This window comes from Phyllopteryx taeniolatus, chromosome 21 (assembly GCF_024500385.1).
Source record: "Phyllopteryx taeniolatus isolate TA_2022b chromosome 21, UOR_Ptae_1.2, whole genome shotgun sequence".
Lineage (NCBI taxonomy): Eukaryota > Metazoa > Chordata > Actinopteri > Syngnathiformes > Syngnathidae > Phyllopteryx > Phyllopteryx taeniolatus.
In genome coordinates, this window is record NC_084522.1 from 10,169,537 (window position 1) to 10,192,794 (window position 23,258).

Below are 23,258 nucleotides of genomic sequence, written 5' to 3' on the forward strand. Positions count from 1 at the left end.
CGCCCCCACAGTGGCAATATTGTGTACAGCATCTCCAAAGCAGGATAATCTGCCTGTGGCACTCGAGACATGAAGCAGAGCCATCACATTCGTGTACACAAGCTTATTCAACACAGAACTTGTTGCTTGTGTGTCAGTCATCAGCTCAGACTTCAGCTTCTCTGTGACCCACAGCATCTGACATCTTAATCTGGCTACGCGCCTCCAAATCGGCCCGACATGAACATTCGCGAGCCGAGAGGGAATTAGGAAAAGATAAAGTGGCCACGAAGGAACGCGACACATCTCCGAGGGTCATCAGAATCGCACATAACAGTGAGCATCAGCCGAGTCAATCGATCTGCCTGCCTGCCATTGTGTGCCTCAGACCATTAAACCTGACTCTGCAAAAGGCCAACGCACACACACGAACAGAACCAAGTTGATGGAGAGGTAATAACTAAAGGATATGATGTGTGAGCGTGCATGTGGAATCACAAAATTGCAGCAACAAAAAAGCTTTTACAGCTGATCAGTTTTTATTCATCACGCATATCCTGTGCTGTGTGAAGGGCACTACCAAATGTAATCAAAGGTCAAACTGCCTAAAAATTGATGAGTGGACCAAAAAAAATAACGTTTTCAAGATGGTTTGTTTATTATAAAGAGATGGCAGTGCAGTCAGGAAACAGGGAGATATATATATATTGACTTTCTACATCAGAAGATACCAGTGGTGGCGACAGGGTCAGAAAGCTTCTCAAACTGGCGCTGATTTGAACCATTATTTTTTGCCAGGTGGCAATTTTGCAACGCTGCTCCAATGTCAACTAGTGAACAATGGCCAACTGCAAAGCCTAAGCTGTCTAACGCTGAAGGCTTCACTTCTGTCCGAATGATACCTGAAATGAAACGGGGGGAGGAGGGGTGAAGTGTATGGTGACTTTGAGGACACCCTGTAGTGTGACGTCACAGCAGTGCGACAAAATGTAAGCCTAACAGAAGAAAAACATGAAATGGGTCAACAATGGAGGCCATGCAGCATTTTGTGTTCTTTCTGCATGTGGCTGTTCATTTCAATTTTTGCATGGAAGTGAAGTTTCTCAGTTGACTGCAGTGGGCAGCGTGCCAAGCAGTAGCTTAGTAGTAATTGTGGTACAACCTTCGATACTTTTGACATATGCAGAGCTCCACTCTTTGGTGGAAACTGCTACAAAAAAAAAACATTCTGCTGAGCCCAAAGCTGCAATCGTACTCTGTACTGTTCCATCCATTTTCCATACCACCTTATCCTGTTGATGATTGCAGGGGGAGCACGAGCCCATCCCAGCTGACTTGGGGCAAAAAGCAGACTACACCATGGACTCAACTGCCTGCGTCAGCAACTGTGCAGTATGTGAAAAACTATTCTACACTACAACAATAGCAATTCTGCACTGTACACACTTAATGAAAAGATGCAAACATGGATCATCCAGAGGCATAGGTAAATGGGACAATCAAGAGATTCATTCTGCCTATTCCATCACGTGCCGCTCTTTGTGAGATAGAGCAGAGTGTGCCTCTCTCCATGGATCTAATCTCAACCCCTACTGCTAAATCTGACAGGAACTGTGTGTGGGTTTGCGTGTGTGCAGCGCAGAATAGCTCACTATATGAACATTTTTGTACACACTACGGATGACAGAGTTGTTGCCCTTGATAACAGGATCGTAGTAGCCTCACCTGCCGTCTCTTTCGGCCGCTCCGCCTTCAATGACGGTCTTGACGAAGATACCCAGTTTCTCCAGGCCTGCGTCAGCACCAACACCCATCCCGATGATGCTGATCCCCAAGCCATCCTCATCTGAACACATGAGGTTAGAACACACAGTTGGATACGTTATCTGCATACTGTATGTGTGTGATGTGACTGTATTGTATATTGGGTACCAGTGTTTAGAAAGAATTGGATAAGTCAACATCAACAACAATCCCAAAATGACTCCCTTATAAAAGCAATCAGATGGCATACGGATAAGAAGGGAAAAGGAATATAAATAAATCTGTATATAAAATAGTAATTTATTAATGGAAAAAGAGAAGAGACATCCCCTAAGCGTACTTTGACCTTAACTCAAACAGCATTAGTGTTCTGGATGGGAAATTCCGTTCCAGTACACTATTCCTCCCATTTCCATCCTCCATTCATTATTCATAAGAGCTTAGTTACATCACAGTGACTGGAAGGTGATAACCCACAACACAAAGCGCTCTATTTTAGGTCAGGGGCAAAATTGGGAAGCTGGGGACAAATATGAGAACATTAAGCTTTGAATAATACTTGTGGCTGAGTTGTCATAAGATGCTGAAGACTACTAAAACTACACTACAAACGTAAGTCATTACTATTTTTATTAAGACAGATCCGATCCATGGGAAACAATGTTTGGATGCCCTTAGGAAATATAACACCTTGGAATTGGGTGGGTGATTCTGCCAAATTTATCATGAGATTTTCCATCCCACCTTTCTCCAGCTCTACGGGGAAAAGCTCAAGCTTCTCCACCCTCTTCTCCAGCTCGTACTCTGCGGACGAAGCCACAGGATCCACTTCCTCGTTACGGCGGTCATAGTCCTCGTTGGAGTAGGTCTTAAATACCTGGAGAGGTAACATAAATAGCATGAATATAGCTAGAAAAAAAAGATTGGGGGCATAACCCAGGATGTTTAGTCTTTTGTGAAATGTATACCGGCTAGTACGATCCAAGACAACAAGACAAAAACATGCCCGAATTCAGCTCAATTCTGGTCAAAAAGTAATGGTTTATTATTTTGTATTTTTATTGCCTTATTAACCTCATGAGAAGAGGGTCGACATATCAACATCATGAAGTGAAGTTCTGTATCATTGCAACTTCAATCACAGTCATTAACATATTGTTTGGCTTAGTGTCATGGTCTGTGTTTTGGTTTGGGTTGTGTTTAGTTTTCCTGTGTTCCATGTTTGTCATTGTCACGTCTTTGCCATGTCATAGTCGTCAGTTGTCTTTATCATTGTGGTATGTCATTTTCCCTATCTATTCCACGTCTTACTCACAGGTCATAGTTTGTTTCCAGTTTTAGATATTCAAGTGTTTCTTTGTTACTTTGGTTTGATTATCTGTTGTGGGACTTCGTTCAGTTTTGCTTTAGCCAATATCCTTGTTTTCCCTTTTTGAAGATTAAATATTATTATTTTGAGACTCCCGCACTCCTGCCTTGTCTCCCTGCTTCCCTGCAATTGGGTCCACCATGTTCTTGCCTTGCGTTACTCGCCTTCGCCCTAACCACGTACGTGACACTTAGAGCATTATTCACTTCCTGAAGGCAAAAGATTCCTCATTACCTTGTAGCTAATGTTGTGCCTTTGTGTTTACAGTATGTGTGTGTCACACCACAGTAATTTTTCATTTAAATCATCCAAGCAAATTATTCCAGGCACTTCTGGACAACCCAAAAATAAATTTCACCTCTAACAACTACCAACACAAACATTCACTGACAACAATTTGTATGTCAGAGAATCATTCAGATATGTTTTTCCTCTTCCTCTAAACCTCACAGGAGGTCTCTCTCCTCCTCTGCAATAGTCAACTGTCACTTCACATCTCATCCCAGGCTGCAGGATGCCCTCGCGGCTCCCTTCATGCAGTGCAGAGAAGAGCGCTAGCTCAGAGCTGTGCACAATCTGTTGCCAGCAAGCGAGCTCTCGTCACATGTACGGTGCAAAAGGCCAGCTGCAGGTGCTGACTTAAAAGGGGTGCTAGGATGTGAAACAAGAGTGTGAGTGCATGGCCGTGCCACTATGCCAGAGCAGAAGTGTCATCTTCTGGTGTATTTTTTAAAGACTCTAGAATGAAATACATTGGATAATGTGGTTAAAGATCCCAGCTATAAATTGGAATATTGTTCAGTATCACGTGATACACTGCAGCCATTCAGTTAATTTTTTTTTTCAAAATTGGTGAAAAAAAAAGATCTCTAATGCGCCATATTGTACAAGTACCAAAAAATGACCAAAATACACTCACTAGATCAGTTTTGAATAAAACAGAGGTATAACAAATATTTAAGTTTACATTTACACAGGGACGTGTTAGGATATACAGTAGCCCTACAGTATAGCATAAAGATTCCCTTTCATTTGTCTATCTATGCCATTGATCTACAGTATATTGACAGGTACAACAACTTAAATATCTTCTACGACCAGCACACATCATTATTTCAGCATTCTGTACATACTTTTTGTGACATTTTTGTTTGGTGTGCCGTGACATTTAATTTTTCTAATGTAAAATATGTTTTACATTTTTGGCTCAATAAAGCTTGGTATACATTGCTATATGCTACTTGATACTTTACTATCTTGATGATTCTTCGTGTTCTTACCACAGCTTACTCTTGTAAAATGTTTCTCACTGCAGGATTACACGTTTCTGATGTTGTATGTCAGAAGTGAGCATTATTATCTTTGTAAAAGCAACTTTTTTTCATACAGTAGCAGGTATACAGAGTAATAGTGGCCACGAAGGGCAATATTCTCCAATGTTAACAAGAGGGGAAAGGTGTGCAATTGCGCACCAAATATGCATTCTATCATAAGCACAGTATTATTAAATTACTTTTATTGGGTTTATTTCATACAGAATTAAAAAGCACCCCCTCCTTCAAAGTTAAGTGTAGCTACAGCAGTCCGCTTTTCTCAAGTGGCCTACTACACACTCATTCCACTGCTTAAAGCCTTTTCAAATTTAAAGTGTACTTTATCTTTTTTATAGATTTAAATGACATTCACAAGTCTGAGGAAAAGTACACATTTCAGGATTCCCACAGCCTCAGTTTCAGTCCAGCCGCATAAAAACGGACTTATGCGTGAACTGGACAATATAGCCGTAAGTGCACATAAAACAATAAATTTTGCAGCTACGTGAGGTTAAGAGTTGTGACATATAAGCTAAACGCAATGCGTCCATGAATATTTCACTACTGACAAAACTCAATTGAACGAGTACACACAAGGTCAACACATAAAGAATGAATATACTTGTCAACGCATTTTTGTTCTGACTTATACTGTCTCCTCTTGTTCTAAAGTAGACTGCAGAATCGGTGCATGACATGATGCACGCCGTTTACTGTTTGCACAGTTTGTTCATTGTAGCAATTTTTTTCTATTCTTTCCTCCGTGTGAGCTTACTGTCATCAATCATTCAGTGTGATCAGCAACTCAGCATTTACTCTGTAACGCACTCACACACACACACACACTTATACATATGCACGCACGCATGCACGCACACACACACACACGCACACACAATATATGCAGACAGTATATCGGAATAATTTTTTTGCACAGCACTGCAAATGGACACCATTGATTTTATGGTAAACAATAAAATCAGCGTATCATCATTCATCATACAAGTTGAAGCCACAAAAACTATGTGAGTGGTAATAGTGGTAAAGCAGCGAGAGAATATATCGTTTGGGGGGGACTAGAGAAGTAACAAGATTTACTGCAGGCGTGATACATTTATAGCCTACCAGTCTTTGGATTGAAAAGCTCACCATGGAAGACTTTGTGGACCAAAATCATTCCTGCATGTTTTCAAACTTGAACATTTTAGCAACTGCATTCTTGAAAACTACATTATGTATTTCCTGATACAAACAGCTTTTCATTGTTGCTGACATGATTGTGGAATAATAATAAAAGTACTAATGTAATACAACTAACAGCGCCTTAAGCCTGTTCATTAAACGATTGTTCTACAGTCTTAATGAAGCATTCAGAACCTACAAAACAAATAGAACATTTGCCTTTATCCAAATCATAAGACTGAGACTGTTCCTCTACATGCTGTTTGAGATGTTGGTGGCTGATTGACTGCTTCTGGGGATTTTGCATAACTGCACAAATACCCGGGACCAGATGCTACTATTGGCAGTCAGTACTATCTCTAATGACTTCTCCCAGTCACCAAAGGCTAGAGCTACAAACACATTAGCATGTGGAACACAGGAGGAGGAGAGAGAGGAGGTCAGGAAGAGGGATTGAGGACAGATGAGGGTCAATCTTTGAGAGGACGTGCGAAGAAGACTTTTAAGACGTATTAGCATTTGGGAAAAGAGAGCAAATGTTACGTTAAAAGGGTATGTCAGAGAATATGTGATGCAGTGAAGGGGAAAAAATATTTGTTTCCTGCTGAATGTGTAGGCTTGTTTTATGGTTATTTATTGATTATGATAATATACAGAATATAAATTAAAAAATGTGTAAGAAACACAATATTAAAGTTATTTTTCTTGGATGCCACTTGGAATCTTAGTTTCAGCTCCTTCCACAGGTTTTCTATTGGGTTGAGAGCTGGAGACTGACGAGGTCAGTCCCATGACTCCATATAAATATTTAACTTTAGGAAATCTTTGTCTACTTAGGACTAGTTGTACAACACCATCTTGTTCTGGCAACAAATGCATTTCCCTTAGCCTGGAGGCTCATTTTGACATAAGAGTAATAAGCTAAATTTGCACAGTGAAACACGTGCGATGTGCAATTATCCTTCATTATTTAGAAGGTTGGCACCACAGGAAGGACAGGAAAACCTTGACCTGTGATGCTTCTCTGGACGACATTTTGACTTATAACTTATGAAGCTATAAGTCACAATGCAAAGATAACATAGGCCCTCTCACTATGACATGGATAGGAATAAAACAGTTTCTCTAATGAAATACACTCGGTTTAATACTGTAGTTGTAGTTTGCAGTGGTAGATGGTTGCGCTGCATCATATTGTAATATTTTGGTTTGCACTTTTGGGCTCAGTGACACATTGTATTGATCTCATTAGACTGACAAGGTGTACCTTATGAGGTGGCCTGTAAGTTTAGTTTTTAATCTGTATCTTTTGATACTCATCATAATACCAAATAAATACAATAAAAATACAGTAGGCCTATGTTACTTTAACTATGACATCACTATATGTTTATGAGGGATACAAATCATGTACAATATAGCCATCCATTTTCTACAGAGCTTGTCCTCATTACGGTCATGGGTGAGATGGCGCCAGCTGACTTTTGGGGGAGTGGCGTGGTACACAGGCCACACATGGACTAACAACCATACACACTCACATTCAAACCTACAGACAATCTGAGTCTTCAATAAACCTATTGCGGATGATTTTGGAATAAACCTACATGAGCGTGAGGAGAACATGTAAACACCACACAGGACAGCCTGAGCTGACATTTCAATTCAGAACCTCTGAATTGTGAGGCAGATTTGCCGGTGCCACAAGGCCTGTGCTATCCCACATATATAGTATATCTGATTTTAGCAATACCAATAACATCAAACAATAAAAATCCATCCATCCATCTATTTTTGCATTAACCACTTATCCTGTTCAGGGTCGCGGAGAACTGAAGTCCAACCCATCTGACTTTCTGGTAAAAGACTACTGTCACAGTTCGGCGCCATTAATCACGGGCCCAGTGAAATATAAAATACATTTAAAATGTTATTATAGGAAAAGGATATAAACAGAAAGTTGCCCAAGAAATATGTCCTATCTGGGCTAATTATACTGGATTACATTTCACACAAGATTATATTATACAGTATTTTAGTAGGCTTGCCTAATAGTAGATTCTAAAACAGACACTGCAGCTGCTTTGACTCTTCAGAAGCCAGAAAGCTTGTTTGTCTTTCTGTTTATATATGGGCATTTGAGATTGTCCAGAGAATGCATGTCAGGCATTCTGGTGGCAACAATAGGGAAAGAAAGTATGCATGTGGGTATTTTGTGCATGTGCCTATGTGTGGGTGCAGCTGGTTGCCTTGCAGGTGCGTGTCTATACACGCTTGTGTGCTAAGCAAGTGTGCTGCAGACTCATCTTACCATGAAAATGAAAATGTCAGTCACTTTCCCAATGTGAGGAAAGAGCTGGGCCCCATAGGGAAAGGAGAAAAGAGGGGAGCTCATGTGGAGGAGGTGGAAGTGCAAATAAAGCCAAGTGCTGGTGTATAAAAGGATGATGAGAAAATGAAGGTATAGCGGTGGTAAACAAAGAGTCCAGTTCATGGGGGAGTGGAGATAATATCCAGTGAGAGAAAGAAACACAGTGACTCAGATGATTCATGGGCTGTGAGCAGAGTCGCAAAGCCATGCAATTGAGGAGTTGAATAGGCATTAGAATGAAATTAAGAAAGAAAACTTGAGGACTGGGTGAAGCTGCTAGTCTGCTGTGATGGTATTCAGCCTTGTGCCGAGTGTGTTTCATCACAACCCAGTGTTACTATGGCGGATGGAGCCTTGAGCCATGAGAGGGAATCACAGGGGAAATGTTCTCATTGCTGTGGGACAAGCCGCACAATGTCTACACGCTCCAATTTGTGATACACCTGCACAATCTAAAAGGAATGAAGAGACAAACTGTATGCATTCATTTAACATTGTTTATTTAGATAAAGCAAGCGAAAATGGAAGCGTCAGGACTGAAACCTTGGCCTTATTTAGAAATGTAAAAATGGCTCAAGTGTGGGAGTGAGAGTTAAAATACACATGAGTTGACTTAGGACTTGGAAATAAGCAAAGCAGAAACCATTTCTTCCTTGATTACACAAGACATTTCTTTAGGTAAACTTGAAAACTGTAACAAAATCCAAGACAATAATTTTATCAAAAAGTTAGCCTTATTTTAGTTTTGGATGACAGTTAGAGAAGTATCCATATATATTATGGTGGATGGAGTTTGCCCTGGGGTACACTGGCACTGCATTATATGGTTTCCAATATTTTGTTCCCGCGTTTGGCTAAATAAGAGACCCGACATTATTGTATTGGATCTCATTTGATTGTGCAGGTGTACCTAATGAAATGTCCCATATGTGGTAGGTTATTTGTGGATAACACAAATAGGAATTTAGAAGCAAATAATAATAAAATGATTTTCATATCCATAATAAAATATTTATATTATAAGGTATATATCACATAAATAAGCCATGTTTATATGTCATAATAATCTTACAACTACATTGTAATTCATAAATATTACCTGAGCATTATTACCTTTGTAAAGGTAGATTGTTTGATACAGCTTTTGTAATGAATCTCATTAGAATGTGTCCACTGTTCTACAACAGCTCGGTACATTTGCATTCCATTAGTTCTAACTGTGACCACCCACCCTTGCACACACACACCACTAAGCCTCAGCTACTGGGGGGGATGATGAGGTAAAGGAATGTCTCGGGGGATTGGGACTGACCTTCACAGGCATAAGGAGATGTGGAGAAGACGCGAGCCAGGAGAAACACTCACTCACAGTCTTTCTTATGTAAAAGTGGCGGACGAGGGTGAACAGTCCAGTTCGAGGCCAAACTTCTTGTCATCTCACCATGCATCATCCTGCGTGTGAGGAAGTGACACTGACATCTGACATGTCGGGGAACGCCAACGGCTTAGTCAGCATCATCTTTTTTTAGCCCACATGTGGACTGTACATACAAAGGGAAGTCACAGTTTTCACAACATAAGTGAGATTTTAAGAGAAAATAAATAGGTACCAGGAGGATGCCAACCCCCAACTACTGGTACTACCACCAGATAATCGAGTGGACAAAGGACACAAAGGGAGGGACCCGGACTAAAACAGGGCATAGAATGGTAAACAAGCATAATTCAATGAGAGCAGACAATGGCTTGCTGTGTCCTGTCTCTGTCATGGGCAGAGAAAGGGAGGTGGGGATAACAAGTACCACAACAAGACAGTTACATCGCATGGCTCCTTGCTTAAAGCATGTCACTCTAGTGTCTTGAGAATCAGTAGTGTGCTGGTCAATGTATAGTTACTTAAACTATAGAGGCAATTGGACTGTTTCTTTCACCAATCGGATTTCAAATTCGCCTCTGATAACATCCGCAATTTTCTGTCCTGTCCTTGTTACCTCCAAGTTCGAGTAGCACAACATATCTGTAGTGAGCTGCGAATTATAAAATAAAGTTAATACAGTACATTTAATAATTTGCATCTCTGGTTAGTAGGATGTACTCCGGTATATTATTTAAAAAAAATGTTTTTTTTATCACGTTATTATATAAGTATTGAATATGAACTGCTCCAGATGATGTACGTGGCACAGTTACATACTATATTACGTTTTTGTATAGTAATGATGATTGCTATTATTGTGTTGTGATGGGCCATGCACAACTGGCCACTTTTAAATCGTATGGTCTTCACAGTGCTGCAGTCTCCTCCAATAAAAATTTGCCAACAGCCAAATGAAAAAAAGTCAAACATAAGACTGACTAATGTGATCAGCGTGATATTGTTTTCAGTTTCCCGTGGTACTATTTTCCATCCCAAACCCAGCTGAGCGGCATAACCTGCTAGTGTTTGGGATTACACACAGGAAAACAACCACCCAGGGAGGTTTAGACTCGAGCCTTTATAAACATAATTAAGCACAAAAAAGATTTCCCTTCACATAAAAATGACTTGGACATTAGTTATAAATGGAAAATAGTGATAAGAAACATTAGGAGTCTACTGATGATCTCATGCAGAGGGGACCAGACTACAGGTGGAAATAAAAGTGTGGTGATAAATGATAGGTTCATGACACAGTATGAGGTGGAAACTGACCAGGACAACAACAAAAAAGAAAACAACGAGTCTCGCCTTTCTCTCGATCATTAAAATTGCATCCCCATGGGATCATCAGGTGGCACAGGAACAGGCAAACAAAAACGTCCTGGCATGAATATTTCAGTAACTATACACACACATATCCAACCTGGGCTTGGAGCTGTTGGACCTGTCAGAGATGATGATGAAAAGAACTATTGTATGAAAGGTTGGCACAACTAACTCAATTTTTCACATTAAAGACAAACTCATGTAGAAACACGCACAGGTTGTACACTCCTTGAGCCTTTTGAAGGAGGTAGTGAAATACTTTTGATTTAGTTCACTTGAAAAGAAGCTTGGTCGAAATACAGTTTAATACCAACTGCCCTTTTTCTGATCTCATAAGAAAACTGTCAACTGTTATACATGTCACCATTTGATAAGAGTTCTCTCCCATGACAGTAAGCTACGGAATCCATAATTAGGACATTGCTAGCAGAGCTTTTAGGAAAATTAGTAAAATAAGTAATAGAAAAAAAAACAGGGCAGAAAGGAGGATTGTTGAGAAAGTATTTTAATATATCAGTTGTGTTCTCACGACTATACCTGAACCATTTTGTGCCACGGACCAGTTTCACTTAAAGCAATATTTTGACAGACAGACATAAAAACGAATACTGTTTGACTAACCAGTATGCTGGAATCTACTGTAGGCTAGTTATAATTAGTGAACCGAAACAGGATGAGTGGTACAGAAAATGGATGTGTAAATGGCTGGTTAAGTCAATAGTAAAATAAGAAAGATGGAATGGGCACCAGAAGGTGCATTGCATGATGTTGATTCACCTTCAGCAAGCCTCCCTTCCTCACATTTCATCACAGTGTACTTTTATTAATTTTAGTTCTACTGCATTTAAAAAAATTTTTTTTTTAATCGTACAGCAGTTAACGTATCATCGTCCAAAAGAGTGACACCACTAAAGTAGAGTAATCCTCTCTATCAGAGCATGGTCTGAAAGTTCTTGGCTGGGGGCCCACCTCATTTCAGTTTGGGAATCACAAGCCCGTATTAAGAGATGCTCCACATAAAACAGCTAAAGATATAACGGTGATGTAGTGTATATCCTAAAATTAAGAATAAGGCAAAAGGTTGTGTAGATGTGGTTAACATGGCTTTCAAATGTCGTGTTCAAGATGAAGAGGCAGATCGTCAGACATAACTTTCTAAATGCAAAGTGAGCGGAAAATGGCACAAGGAGGTTGTTAGTTTCCATTTTCTCCGTTTCTAAGCATCAGCAAATAGACTAGAGGAAACTCTTTGTATTCCTCCGTGATCTACTAAAGTACATGATGTGAAACGTTGCACTGCAGAGATTCAGAAGGTTGTTTTGCGAGTGAATGTTTGCAACGGTTTCTAATCTAAACGCCTGCACAGTGCAACACAGTATTAATCTGAGGAAGATGACCTCAAATTCCCCCTGTGGAAATCGCACCACTTCCAGCTCAATATCAGAATGTAAAACCTCAACAAATGGCACAATTATTCAGTAAAAGAATGGCGTGGTGTGGTTTTATGACTAACCACAGCAGTTAAGTAATGTCGTCCAGACTCCTGTTGCCAGAGGGAAGAGGGCTGACACACATCTATCCAATTGATGAGGCTACTCAGCAGTCCCCAAATGGAGCAGCAGTCCATTCTTATACACAAATGCAGTTTTTTTTATGATCTAGTGATTGCCAGCACACAAAGTGGAGAAGCCCTTCATGCCACCATTTACCTGACGCTCAACATTTTAATCAAAATATCAAAAGAGACGAAATGCCCTGCATGAATGGAGTTCGAATAGAGGAGGAAAAAAAGGAAGGCCAGACACTGCATACAGAGGCCCTCCTCTGTCAAACTCCTGTGGCGTGATCCGATCAAAGAGAGGAAGTAAATACAATGAAAAAAGTGAGACCAATGTTTGATCAGGGCAGACAAGTTTAACACCTTGACAACCGCACAAGAGAAAGTGGAAGAAGACGAGTGTGATACGCCCCGATGAAACGCTCTATTCTCTATGGTTCCTAATGGTTGTAAAGGCATTGCGGTGTGGAAATAGGGCATCAAAAGCGTGACTTCGGCAGTGCCGCATCAATTTGAGGAGAAGCGAGCAGGCGACCTAGAGACACTCATGCCAAGGATAAAAACCAGTTGCTTGAATGAGCATGTGATAGGATTCTTTTCTGTAGGTCAGTGCCTTCGGGAAGACGTGGTGTCTTTTCCTCACGTAGCCCACTAAAGTCACTTCTCACTGGGTCAGAATGTTGCAGCTCGATGAAAGGACGCGGAAGGAACCATGGATTGAATTAATGTATACGGCAGATACGGTCACTGGGCACTTCAGTAGGTACACCTTCACACTGTGGCAGTAATTTTATAGCACGTTGCCCCCCCCCCCCCCACACACACCCCAGCGATGCCATTCTGTGCGGCTGCACATATTGCACATGCCAGAAGCAGCCACTGCCTGCACAATTTAAGGAGCTCTAATATAAGAGCTGCATCAACAAATCTAATGATGATAATTCTCAATTTTGAGTGACCTACCAACTGGCGGGTTTCAAACGTGTAGCATTGTGGTTGTTCGCAGTGCTCTGCCAACTGATAACTTTTTGTAATATTTTGCCCTTACCATGGAGCTAATTGGGTCACCAAATATTACAAACACATCTCAACCACAAACACAAAAACAACAATGATTTAGTTGTATTTTTCATTTAGTCTGCAGTTTTTTTCTTATCCTCTCTTTTTACTGTGTTTTATTCCTCTTTCTTTTGTAAGGTGTTTTGACAAAAAAATGGATCATTCATATTTTTATAAGGCATTATTTTTATACAAATTTACAATTTCTTATTTAGATGCAACTCTTTCATTGAATGCCATTAATGTACAAGTGTACCTGTAATAACATTTCTACACCGTATAAGTACTCGTGTCCCCGATTTAATGGATATTTAAAAAAAAGGACTTCTCAAACAGAGGTTGAGTGTGCTGTTTACAAACTGTTGCCAAAAAGCTGGTTGTGCACCCTCTCTTCTTAACAGCTGCCCGCCTTATTTCTAAGTCAATTAAGGCTGCAAAGCTCGGATGTTAAAATGATTTATCAGCTTTAGGGAGCAGCACTAAGAAATATTACAAAAACCGTTAAGATTAAAAGATGTTTTTTCTTTCTTTTCCCCGTGCCCAGATCTGCTCTGCAGTGTCCTCCCTCTGGGGTCGTGCTGGACTCGTGCAGGGCTTGAGAACATGTCTTTGTCTACCTCGCTATATGGACGAACAAAAGACACGACCATGTTTGTCTGCAGAGGGGAGGGGGCTGCATAATGGAGATGAGGGAGGGGGGTGACAGTCTGATTGTGAGGATGAGTGTGTAATAGTTGGGCATGCTTGTCCTAAATATTCCATATGATGAATAACCAACCGTCAGTGCCTTTCATACAAAATATGAGCCATTAAACAATTTTTTTTTTAACCATCTCTGCCTTTGAGCTGATTGTGTTTATATGTTCGTGTTTTGTTTATTACCCCAAGAGGCTATATCTGAAAGGGATTTTTGTGCTGACTGTATTTCGCTGTGTATGGCAAGTCCTGAGTAGGAGGAGCCAAATGACACACGATTGTTGACAGTACAAGTTAATTAGTGAAACAACCTTTCCTGCATAAGAGTAACAGGCCTAATTGTCCTGGCTCATTACAGCATGTTAACAGGATTGTTCCTCAACCCTGTGATAGGTTTGTGATCCCTCTAAACACTACTACTGACATTGTTTAGTGTTTTTTTTAGGTGTTACAAATTACATCGATATGTCTGTGGAAAAAGAAAGTTTTTAGGCCTTAATGAATTTCAATGAAGTTACATTGATTTGAAGGAGATGGAAAATTTACGTTTTAAATTCTTGTATACAAATAGTTTAGTTTCTACAGTGCCTACCTACTCCTCAAGTGTAAAATTGCAATATGTGTGCTGTGCTGTGCGAGGTGTCCGCTGCATGCGCCACATTCATGAATCCACTACAACAATTGATTACAGGTATTGTAATTTAGAAACCTGCTGAGGGAAAATACAATCCATGCTGTCTTTGTAGGGGCTTGCGTGCGCTTCAAAGTTTGCACTTGCTTTTTGACTCGGGGTTTAACAAGCAGCTGACCTGCTAGTAAAGATCTTAACCATTGGGCAGCCGTGGCCCAATGGTTAAGATCATCGCCTGCCACCGTGGGGGACCTAGGTTCAAAACCCCGACTGGACCATCCGCCAACATCCCCCGGACTCACGGCTGTGGTGTCCTTGAGCAAGACACTGATACCCCGAAATGCTCCCCGGGCGCTTCAGCTGCCCCCTGCTCCAGTGTGTTCCACTAACATGTGTATGTGTTCACTGTGATGGGTTAAATGCAGAGAACAAATTTCGTGTGCATGCATGCATGTTCATGACAATAAAAGATGATTCTTCTTCTTCTTCTTCTTCTAGTTGTCATAGTAACAAAATCCATACTTAGAACTAACCCAGCAGTAGACGGGGCAGCGCAAACAATATCTCACCTGCATGAAACAAGACCTGCCTATCAATGGGAGGTGCAAAGTACGCTACAATTCTTGATCCTTACAGTATTTTGACAACAGTGCGTCATTGACATTTTATGACACTGAGTGATTGTTTTAAATTGAAGAAAAAATGCATAATATGTAGAACAATAAAAGTATGTCAATTTTGTGCATGCCTGTTTGTAGCATGTATAACTTCACTCAATAGTTCATAATAAATAAATAAATAAAGTTATGGTGCACTAGAATTTCTGATTGCACAAGTGCACTAGATCATAAAAAATAAGTAAATATGATTTGAGTTTAAGTGAATTACAAGCACACTTGTGGCTGTATTATTCTACATTGTGTTCAGATAAATCATAAACAATGGGATTGGTACAGGAAATTAGTGCAGGCCTACTTTTCTCCATACAGACAATCCATACTGGAAGCAGAATATGGACAGCTGTACCAATACAGTCGATTTCAATCCCCCACTCACCACACCCAATCAGCCCAAATGACTGAAAACACAATTTCAGAATGAAAACACGAATAACATCCAGAGGGCTTCCTAAAATATGATCTTTACTACCACAAATGTTAAGCTTATTGATTCTAAAGGCTCGAAGATTAGAGCGGAAAATATTTCCCGTAATCTTCCAAATCCATTTTGACAATCCATAAACTACACTCGCCTCTTTGTGTCCAACATGTGCAGCATACGCACAAAACTCAGTCAGATGATGCAACACCTACTGGGACACACCGTACATCCATCTACTTTCCTCCGCTTATCCGAAGTCGGGTCGCAGGGGCAGCAGCTTTAGCAGGGAAGCCCAGACTTCCCTCTCCCCAGCCACTTCCTCAAGCTCTTCCCAGGGGATCCCGAGGATCCTGTCCTGGGTCGTCCCCGGGGTCTCCTCCCATTGGAACATGCCCGGAACACCTCGCCTGGGAGGCGTCCGGGAGGCATTCTAATCAGATGCCCCAGCCACCTGATCTGGCTCCTCTCAATGCGGAGGCGCATCAGCTCTACTCTGAGATCCTCCCGGATGACCGAGCTTCTCACCCTATCACTAAGGGAGAGCCCGGACACCCTGCGGAGGAAATAAGGTCGCTTATATCCAGGATCCTGTTCTTTCGGTCACGACCCACACCTTGAGACCATAGGTGAGGGTAGGAACGTAAATCGAGAGCTTCGCTTTTCGGCTTAGCTCCTTCTTTATCACAACAGACCGATACAAAGTCCACATCACTGCAGACGCTTCACCGATCCGCCTGTCGATCTCCCGTTCCATTCTTGCCTTACTCGTGAACAAGACCCCAAGATATTTGAACTCCTCCACTTGGGGAAGGATCTCATCCCCGACCTGGAGAGGGCACTCCACCCTTTTCCAACTGAAAACCATGGTCTCAGATTTGGAGGTGCTGATTCTCATCCCAGCCGCTTCACACTCCGCTGCGAACCTCTCCAGTGAGAGTTGGAGATCACGGCTTGATGAAGGCCACAGAACCACATCATCTGTGAAAAGCAGAGATGCAATACTGAGGCCACCAAACAGGCCCCCGTCTACGCCTCGGCTGCGCCTAGAAATTCTGTCGATAAAAGTTATGAACAGAATTGGTGACAAAGGGCAGTGTTTTTTTTCTCATCCACTCCTGGGGCCTTGCCACAGAGGAGCTTTTTAACCACCTCGGTGACCTCAAACCCAGAGATAGGAGAGCCCGCCTCGAAGACCCCAGACTCTCCTTCCTCATGGGAAGGCGTGTCGGTGGAATTGAGGAGGTATTCTAAGTATTCTCCCCGTCCCGAGTCGAGCTCAGCAGTGCCCCATCCTCACTATACAGTGTTGATGGTGCACTGCTTCCCCCTCCTGAGACGCCGGATGGTGGACCAGAATTTCCTCAAACCTGTTCACAAATCGTTCTCCATGGCCTCACTGAACTCCTTCCACATCCGAGTTTTAGCCTCAGCAACCACCAAAGCTGCATTCTGCTTGGCCAGCCGGTACCCATCAGCTGCCTCAGGAGTCCCACAGGCCAAAAAGGCCCGATAGAACCCCTTCTTCAGCTTGACGACATCCCTCACCGCTGGTGTCCACCAATGGGTCCGGGGATTGCCGCCACCACAGGCACAGACTACCTTACGGCCACAGCTCCGGTCGGCCGCCTCAGCAATGGAGGCGCGGAACATGGTCCACTCGGACTCGATGTCCCCAGCCTCCCCCAAGACGTGGGTGAAGTTCTGCTGGAGGTGGGAGTTGAAACTCCTTCTGACAGGGGATTCTGCCAGACATTCAAAGCAGACCCTCACAATACGTTTGGGCCTGCCAGGTCGGACTGGCATCTTCCCCCACCATCGGTGCCAACTCACCACCAGGTGGTGATCAGTTGACAGCTCCGCCCCTCTCTTAACCCGAGTGACCAAGACACTAGGACACACATAACTTGTAAATAACAAGTACTGCAAATAGTGTATGACCACCGCTTCTAATATTACCACTTCTTGACACCCTGTGGAAATGAAAAAGGAGTTGAAATAAACGAGACACATGTGCCTGGTTAAACCCTGCTCAAAACAAGACCGTGATTGGAAGTGAAGTGACAAAAGTGGTTTGAAAATATAAACACCAGCATGTGTGAAAAGTGTGTAGGCACACAACCAGCACGACTAACACGTGCACAGACGCTCTGCCTGTGAACACAATTTCCCAGGGGCAGATGCTTTAACCCTCAAGCTTTGCATCATAAAATAGCTACAGGCCTGGCCGCCTGAGACCAACAGATTTAATGTAGATACATGATCATTTGCTACTTCATCTTGTATCATATTGAAGGAGACCATGGATAGATCCCTGTATAGAGGTCTAACAAGGACAAGGTTCATAAAGATGTACTGTAAGTGAAAACTCTATCAACGCTTTAGCGAAATAATGAGCTCATGGTAAGTAGTGGGTAGCTTTGACAATAATATTTGCTTTCAAATCTGCTTTTGCAACGACCTAAAAGCGTTTAGGCTTTTGATCAGCGCCAAACTTACTGTAATAGGAGCAGTGCTGAAGCGAATCTTCCTCGTTGCGGGGATGTCCTCTTTATTTTCTTCTGGCAGACCAGAAATCTCGGTCATATCAGAGCCGGGGTCGTAGACAATATCTTCATCGTCTCCATACAGCTCATCCTCGGGGTCAGTACAACTTTCACCCCAACCTTGGTAACACGCATCCCCATCTGCGTTAAAAATTACCCGCTCATTCCCGGTGTATTCCTCGTCAGGTTCGTCCACCTGGTCTTTGGGAGATTCAGGAGACGTGTCTTCTCTGATAAGGTCCTCTTGGCTTTCCCCAGCCAGAGCAGTTTGTGTGGTTGTTGGCTCAAGGGTTGCCTCCTCAAAAGTCTTCTTGGTAATCACGTCGTCATTTGTAGTTTTTGACCCATCATTATCCTCCTCAATATATTGTATTTTTGCTGAGTGTTTGTCATCCTCATCACAGGAGCCATTGAACTGACTTCCATTTGTGGTGGCATCAGATAGTTGCCTCTTATCAGCTTTATCTTGGGCTTCATTGTCTCGGAGGATTAGCTTGCGCTCTGCAGTCTCGGCCCCAGCACTCGGATTCAGCAGGTCCTCAGCGGACAGAGATGACGGGAACTTCCCCGCTATCCTGTTGCGGTAAGTTCCACCAATTGGAGATTGTCGCGCATCATCCTCGCTGAGATCCCCTCCTTGGCGATGGAATCCATCTGGTGAGTATAAGGCCCGTCTGCTGACTCCTCTGAAGGGCATACCCTGGTTGTGTTGGTCGGCATTTTCAAAAACAGCACTCAGTTGGCTAACAGTTGGCGACGACGCCTCCGTTCTGGAGCACAGTGAGTCCAGCGAGTCCGTACTGCCTCTGTTGGACCTTGCGCCCCGCCAGTCGTCGAGATGCTCGTGGGAACCCCTTTTATCACGTCCATAGGGGTAGACTGGTGATTGGGACTGGTCACGTGAATGCTGTTCAAACAACTTCCTGGTTTCCGAGAACTTTGCTCTGGCACCTCCTACCCTTTCAGCCGATGAGGAATGCTGGAGTTTTATCACCGATCCATCAGCCTTGTTAATGAAGTTGGTTGGCTTGACCAGCTTTTGGGGTGAGGTATCATCTTGATCCCTTGACTTGACACTTGCACTTTCTGAGCCCATCTGCATGAACATGTCTTTAATGCGGCTGACGTGTGTGCCATACTGGCGGCCCCTTGGTTGTTTCCCCCGTTCGAGGTCCTTGGGCTTGGAGATTCCGTCTGTTTGAGGCTGGTCGAAAGCCTTCTTGAGGGCCTGAAACTCAGCTCGGTAGGCATTACGGTGCGGGGAGGCACTCCGGAGGCTGGTCCTCTCCCCCGTGGCCTCCGTCTTCAGCATTATGATGTCTTTGGATTCAGCGAGGCTGTCAGCATCGCCGTGGCCTCATTAGAACTCAGTCCTGAGTTAGCTTTGACCTACTGCAGTGCTGCCAAATCTGGTCCAATCGATGCCGTTTTAGAATCCTTTCAGGCCTGCTCCCACCTGCAGAGACAGAGATATTCCGTAAGGCTACATCATTTACGGAAGACATTCCAGTCATATCATCATGGCAAACTGGACAAAACAAACAAATGAAATTACAGTGCCGTGACGAGAACCTTGTGTAAACCAGGGGTGGGGAATATAATGTATAATATGGGCCATTACTGGACCTGAGATTATTGATCCAGTCTGCCATGCAATTTAAAAAAATATAGAACCTTAGAGGAACTTAACAGCCCCAAAGCATTAACCCACAAATCATCAAAATGTGTAACAACACAGGTGTTTGATTGTTAAGTCGTCATTTTTCATACATGAGGACATGATAAACTTAAATGGTCCCTGATAAAGTGTTACAGGAACCCTTTTCCTATCTAAATGTTTAAAAACTAAGTAAATATGTCATTAAAGATCTTACCATATTTGAAGTACTTTCGAAGGTCTATTTGAATGCTAAAACATTTGGATATTATTGTGTATTTGCAATTGCAGAATAATCTAATTATAGTATATCATCACTGGTTTAAGCTTGATGGCAAACATTTATACATAAGCAGTCATAGTAATGTACATTGAATACAAAACATGAAATGAACAGCAAGTTACACCTCCACATCTTGTGTGTACAGCATGGTAGGAAGGCAACAGTAGTTAAATATTCCATACCACCAACCATTAATGTTTAATCCTGCTTTGCAATGCATTCCAGGGGGAGGAGGCACACAGTACATACAATGCACACACTGAGGCGTGCAGCAGCATGGTCTGAAATCTAAATGTGCTGTTATAATAGTCATTGTTTACCACGCTGGACTCTGCTGCGTAGAATGTTGTGTGCAAAAAAATGCACCTTGTTTAAATTGAAATAACACTCCTCGGTAACTGGCCTGCATGTGTAGGGCATTGCAGGGAGCAAAGTGAAGTTGCTGTATTTGATAATAATTGTGGAGGAGTCAAACAGGCTGTGCGATGCACATCAGCCACACCGCATACAACATGTTACCTTTACGCGTCTATTTGAGTGGAAGGAGATAAACACAACACTGATCACAATAATAATAATTAAAAAAAAAAAAACAAGTTAAACGCGCAACAACAACGCCTCAGAGCAACAAAAACAAAAGAGTCCCACTTACATTCGTGGCTTCGGCTCCGTTTGACGCGTGATGCACAAGTGAAACCCACACATTTGGAGTACGCCAAAGCAAAAACACTGACGCTCTTGCTGCAGATTCTTTCCAAAAGAGCATTTCGATCCCACGCTAGTTCGGAGAGTCCCGGACGGAATGGCCACTACGGAGCAGAGTGTGAGGATGCACACTGACTGGAGCGGCTACAGCGCCATTGCAGGCGGCGGGTGATGCTGCTGCCGCTTACACCACCGGGGTACCGGCGCAGCTTGAACGCGCATCTTGCCGGAGCCTCTCGGCGGCAGCGTCCCAAATCCTTCGCCAATATAGCAAAGCACGTCTATCTACCAACGAAAGCCGATGAAAGCACCCGGTGAGAACCTGGCGAGCTGGAATGGTTCGGTCCGATAAGCTGCTGCGTGGTGGTGGGCTGCAGTCTGGCACAAATAGCAGCACGCAGCCTCTTCAACTTCACACGCTGCCTGCTGCACAACATCATGAGTGGGTGGGGTAAACGGGGTCAAGGACCACCAGGACTAAGCGGGGAAAATTGTAGGTTTTCCCCAAAGTTCTCCACACCAGGGGCTTAGGGGGATGGTACAAAACAACAACAACAAAAAACTAAGGCACAAATCCATCGAGTTACAGCTTTTATTATTTATCAATTTTCTATAGCGCTTCTTCTCAGTAAGGTAGATGAGCTGAAGCCGATTGCAGCTGACTTTGGGCGAGGGGAGCGGGACAACTTGGACTGGTTGCCAGCCAATTACAGGGCACATATAGACGAACAACCATTCACACATATGGACAATTTACAGTTCCTAACATGCATGTTTTTGGAATGTGGGGGAAAAAGCCAAATTACCCGGAGAAAACCCAAGCAAGCACGGGGAGAACAGGCAAACTCCACACATGAAGTTCGAACCCAGAACCTTTAGAACTGTGAGGCAGTCGTGAATTGGCAAGTCAAGTGTTGTGCCCCTTTTTGTCCGCATTTACCATCTTTCAGGGTCCTTTTGGAAACATAAAATGGTGTTTTTAGTTTACACATCAGTGTCATTTTGCCACCTAAACCTTTAAACTAAAATGTCTCTCAAATTTGCGGGTGGCAGCTGACTTTGGGGGTAAGTTGGGGTACACTGGACTGGGGCACATAGCGACAAACAACCATCTGGACTCACTTTCACAACTATGGACAATTTAGAACCTAACGCATGTTTTGTTGCTGTAGGAAGAGCTTTGGAAGAAGAACATAGAAACTCCACACGGGAAGGCCCAAGCGATTCAAACCCGAGACCTCTCAACTTTCGACTGTCAGGCAGACACACGAAAGACTAGACCGTTAATGCTAGACATAATTGAACATTTTCCAAATCAAGGCCTCATTATGATGCATCTTAATGGGTGCTTTGACCTATATATAATGATCGTTGTAGTACATTCATATACAGCCTAAATGCTGGCGATGTGATGTTGCTTAAAATATAAATAAATATAAAAATAACCGTGAGGGTGTGAGAAGACAACGGCAACACACAGCCAATAGATGTGAATCAGCTTGGTGAGGAAGCATGACGTGTGCGCCGTATGCATGTTAGCTGGATCAAATTGTTCACGTCGTGTTAATAAACTACACGGGAGCATGGAGACTGAACGGCCCTGACTGGGAGCCACAGTACCAAAACATGACCATCTGTCTCCTGGGACATTGTCTGCAGGGAGTCTCAACAGACTGTTGTTGACCAGGTCTCAGACTGTTGCATTTAAGGGCTCTAACCACATGACGACAAAGTAAAACAAACTCATACTCTTTTATTCAGGTTTTTTTGTGTAGGAACCCCTATTGCCCCTGCATTTAGTAATCATAATTTATGGCTAGTTTTAAACAGAAGTAAGTGAATAATTGTGGGTAAACTTTCACGGGCCACACAAAACGATGGAGAGGGCCAGATCTGTTAAGTTTGACACATGTGCCTATAGAGGCTTTTAGCACTACGGGAGATGACATATCACAGCAAATTGGATGCTTTTAAGAGTCACTTTATGATCTTCCAGTGATGCCATGACATCATAATCATTGTTTTGATGTGCTTTCCTCTTACACAATAAATCTATTTGTTTCCATAGCATTGCTTTAACTTTGTTTTAGGTGAAATGAGTAGATGAATAGCTTTTACATACCTTTAAAACGGGGAACTAGACAGTGTTTTAGTGAAATACTGTATGACTCTTCCCCCCGACATTTGTTAAAATGCGGCGTGCAGAATGTTCCACATTTCCACACCGCAGTTTGGTCATTTTTCCCTTTTACGAGACAACCATCTTTTTCCACGCAGATGTTGAGCCAGTGAGAAGCGTTG

At 42.6% G+C, this 23,258-nt stretch overlaps 1 protein-coding gene and 1 long non-coding RNA gene across 13 annotated transcripts in view; one reads left to right on the forward strand and one right to left on the reverse strand.

The window, feature by feature from the left end:
* LOC133471146 (uncharacterized) overlaps positions 1-2,628 on the forward strand; it is a 31,292-nt gene extending 28,664 nt beyond the window's left edge. For all 3 annotated transcript variants that reach the window (XR_009786135.1, XR_009786133.1, XR_009786134.1), the window contains 4 exons: positions 175-432; positions 1,288-1,371; positions 1,688-1,838; positions 2,498-2,628. This is a non-coding gene — a long non-coding RNA (uncharacterized LOC133471146). The remainder of the gene's footprint in view (positions 1-174; positions 433-1,287; positions 1,372-1,687; positions 1,839-2,497) is intronic.
* Positions 1-23,258, reverse strand: part of ppp1r9a (protein phosphatase 1, regulatory subunit 9A) — a 49,502-nt gene that overhangs the window by 23,890 nt on the left and 2,354 nt on the right. For 8 of the 10 annotated variants that reach the window (XR_009786129.1, XR_009786128.1, XR_009786127.1 and 5 more), the window contains exons 1-4: positions 20,905-21,375; positions 18,266-19,768; positions 2,488-2,620; positions 1,705-1,825 (exon numbers count right to left, since the gene is read on the reverse strand). Coding sequence is in view for 7 of the 10 variants with exons in the window: in XM_061760381.1 (XP_061616365.1) it covers positions 1,705-1,825; positions 2,488-2,620; positions 18,266-19,624 (1,613 nt within the window). In the remaining 3 variants the exon portion in view is untranslated. Of the gene's footprint in view, positions 1-1,704; positions 1,826-2,487; positions 2,621-18,265; positions 19,769-20,904; positions 21,376-23,079; positions 23,219-23,258 lie in introns of those variants that run through there. The other 2 variants (XM_061760380.1, XM_061760379.1) reach the window with 2 other exon arrangements.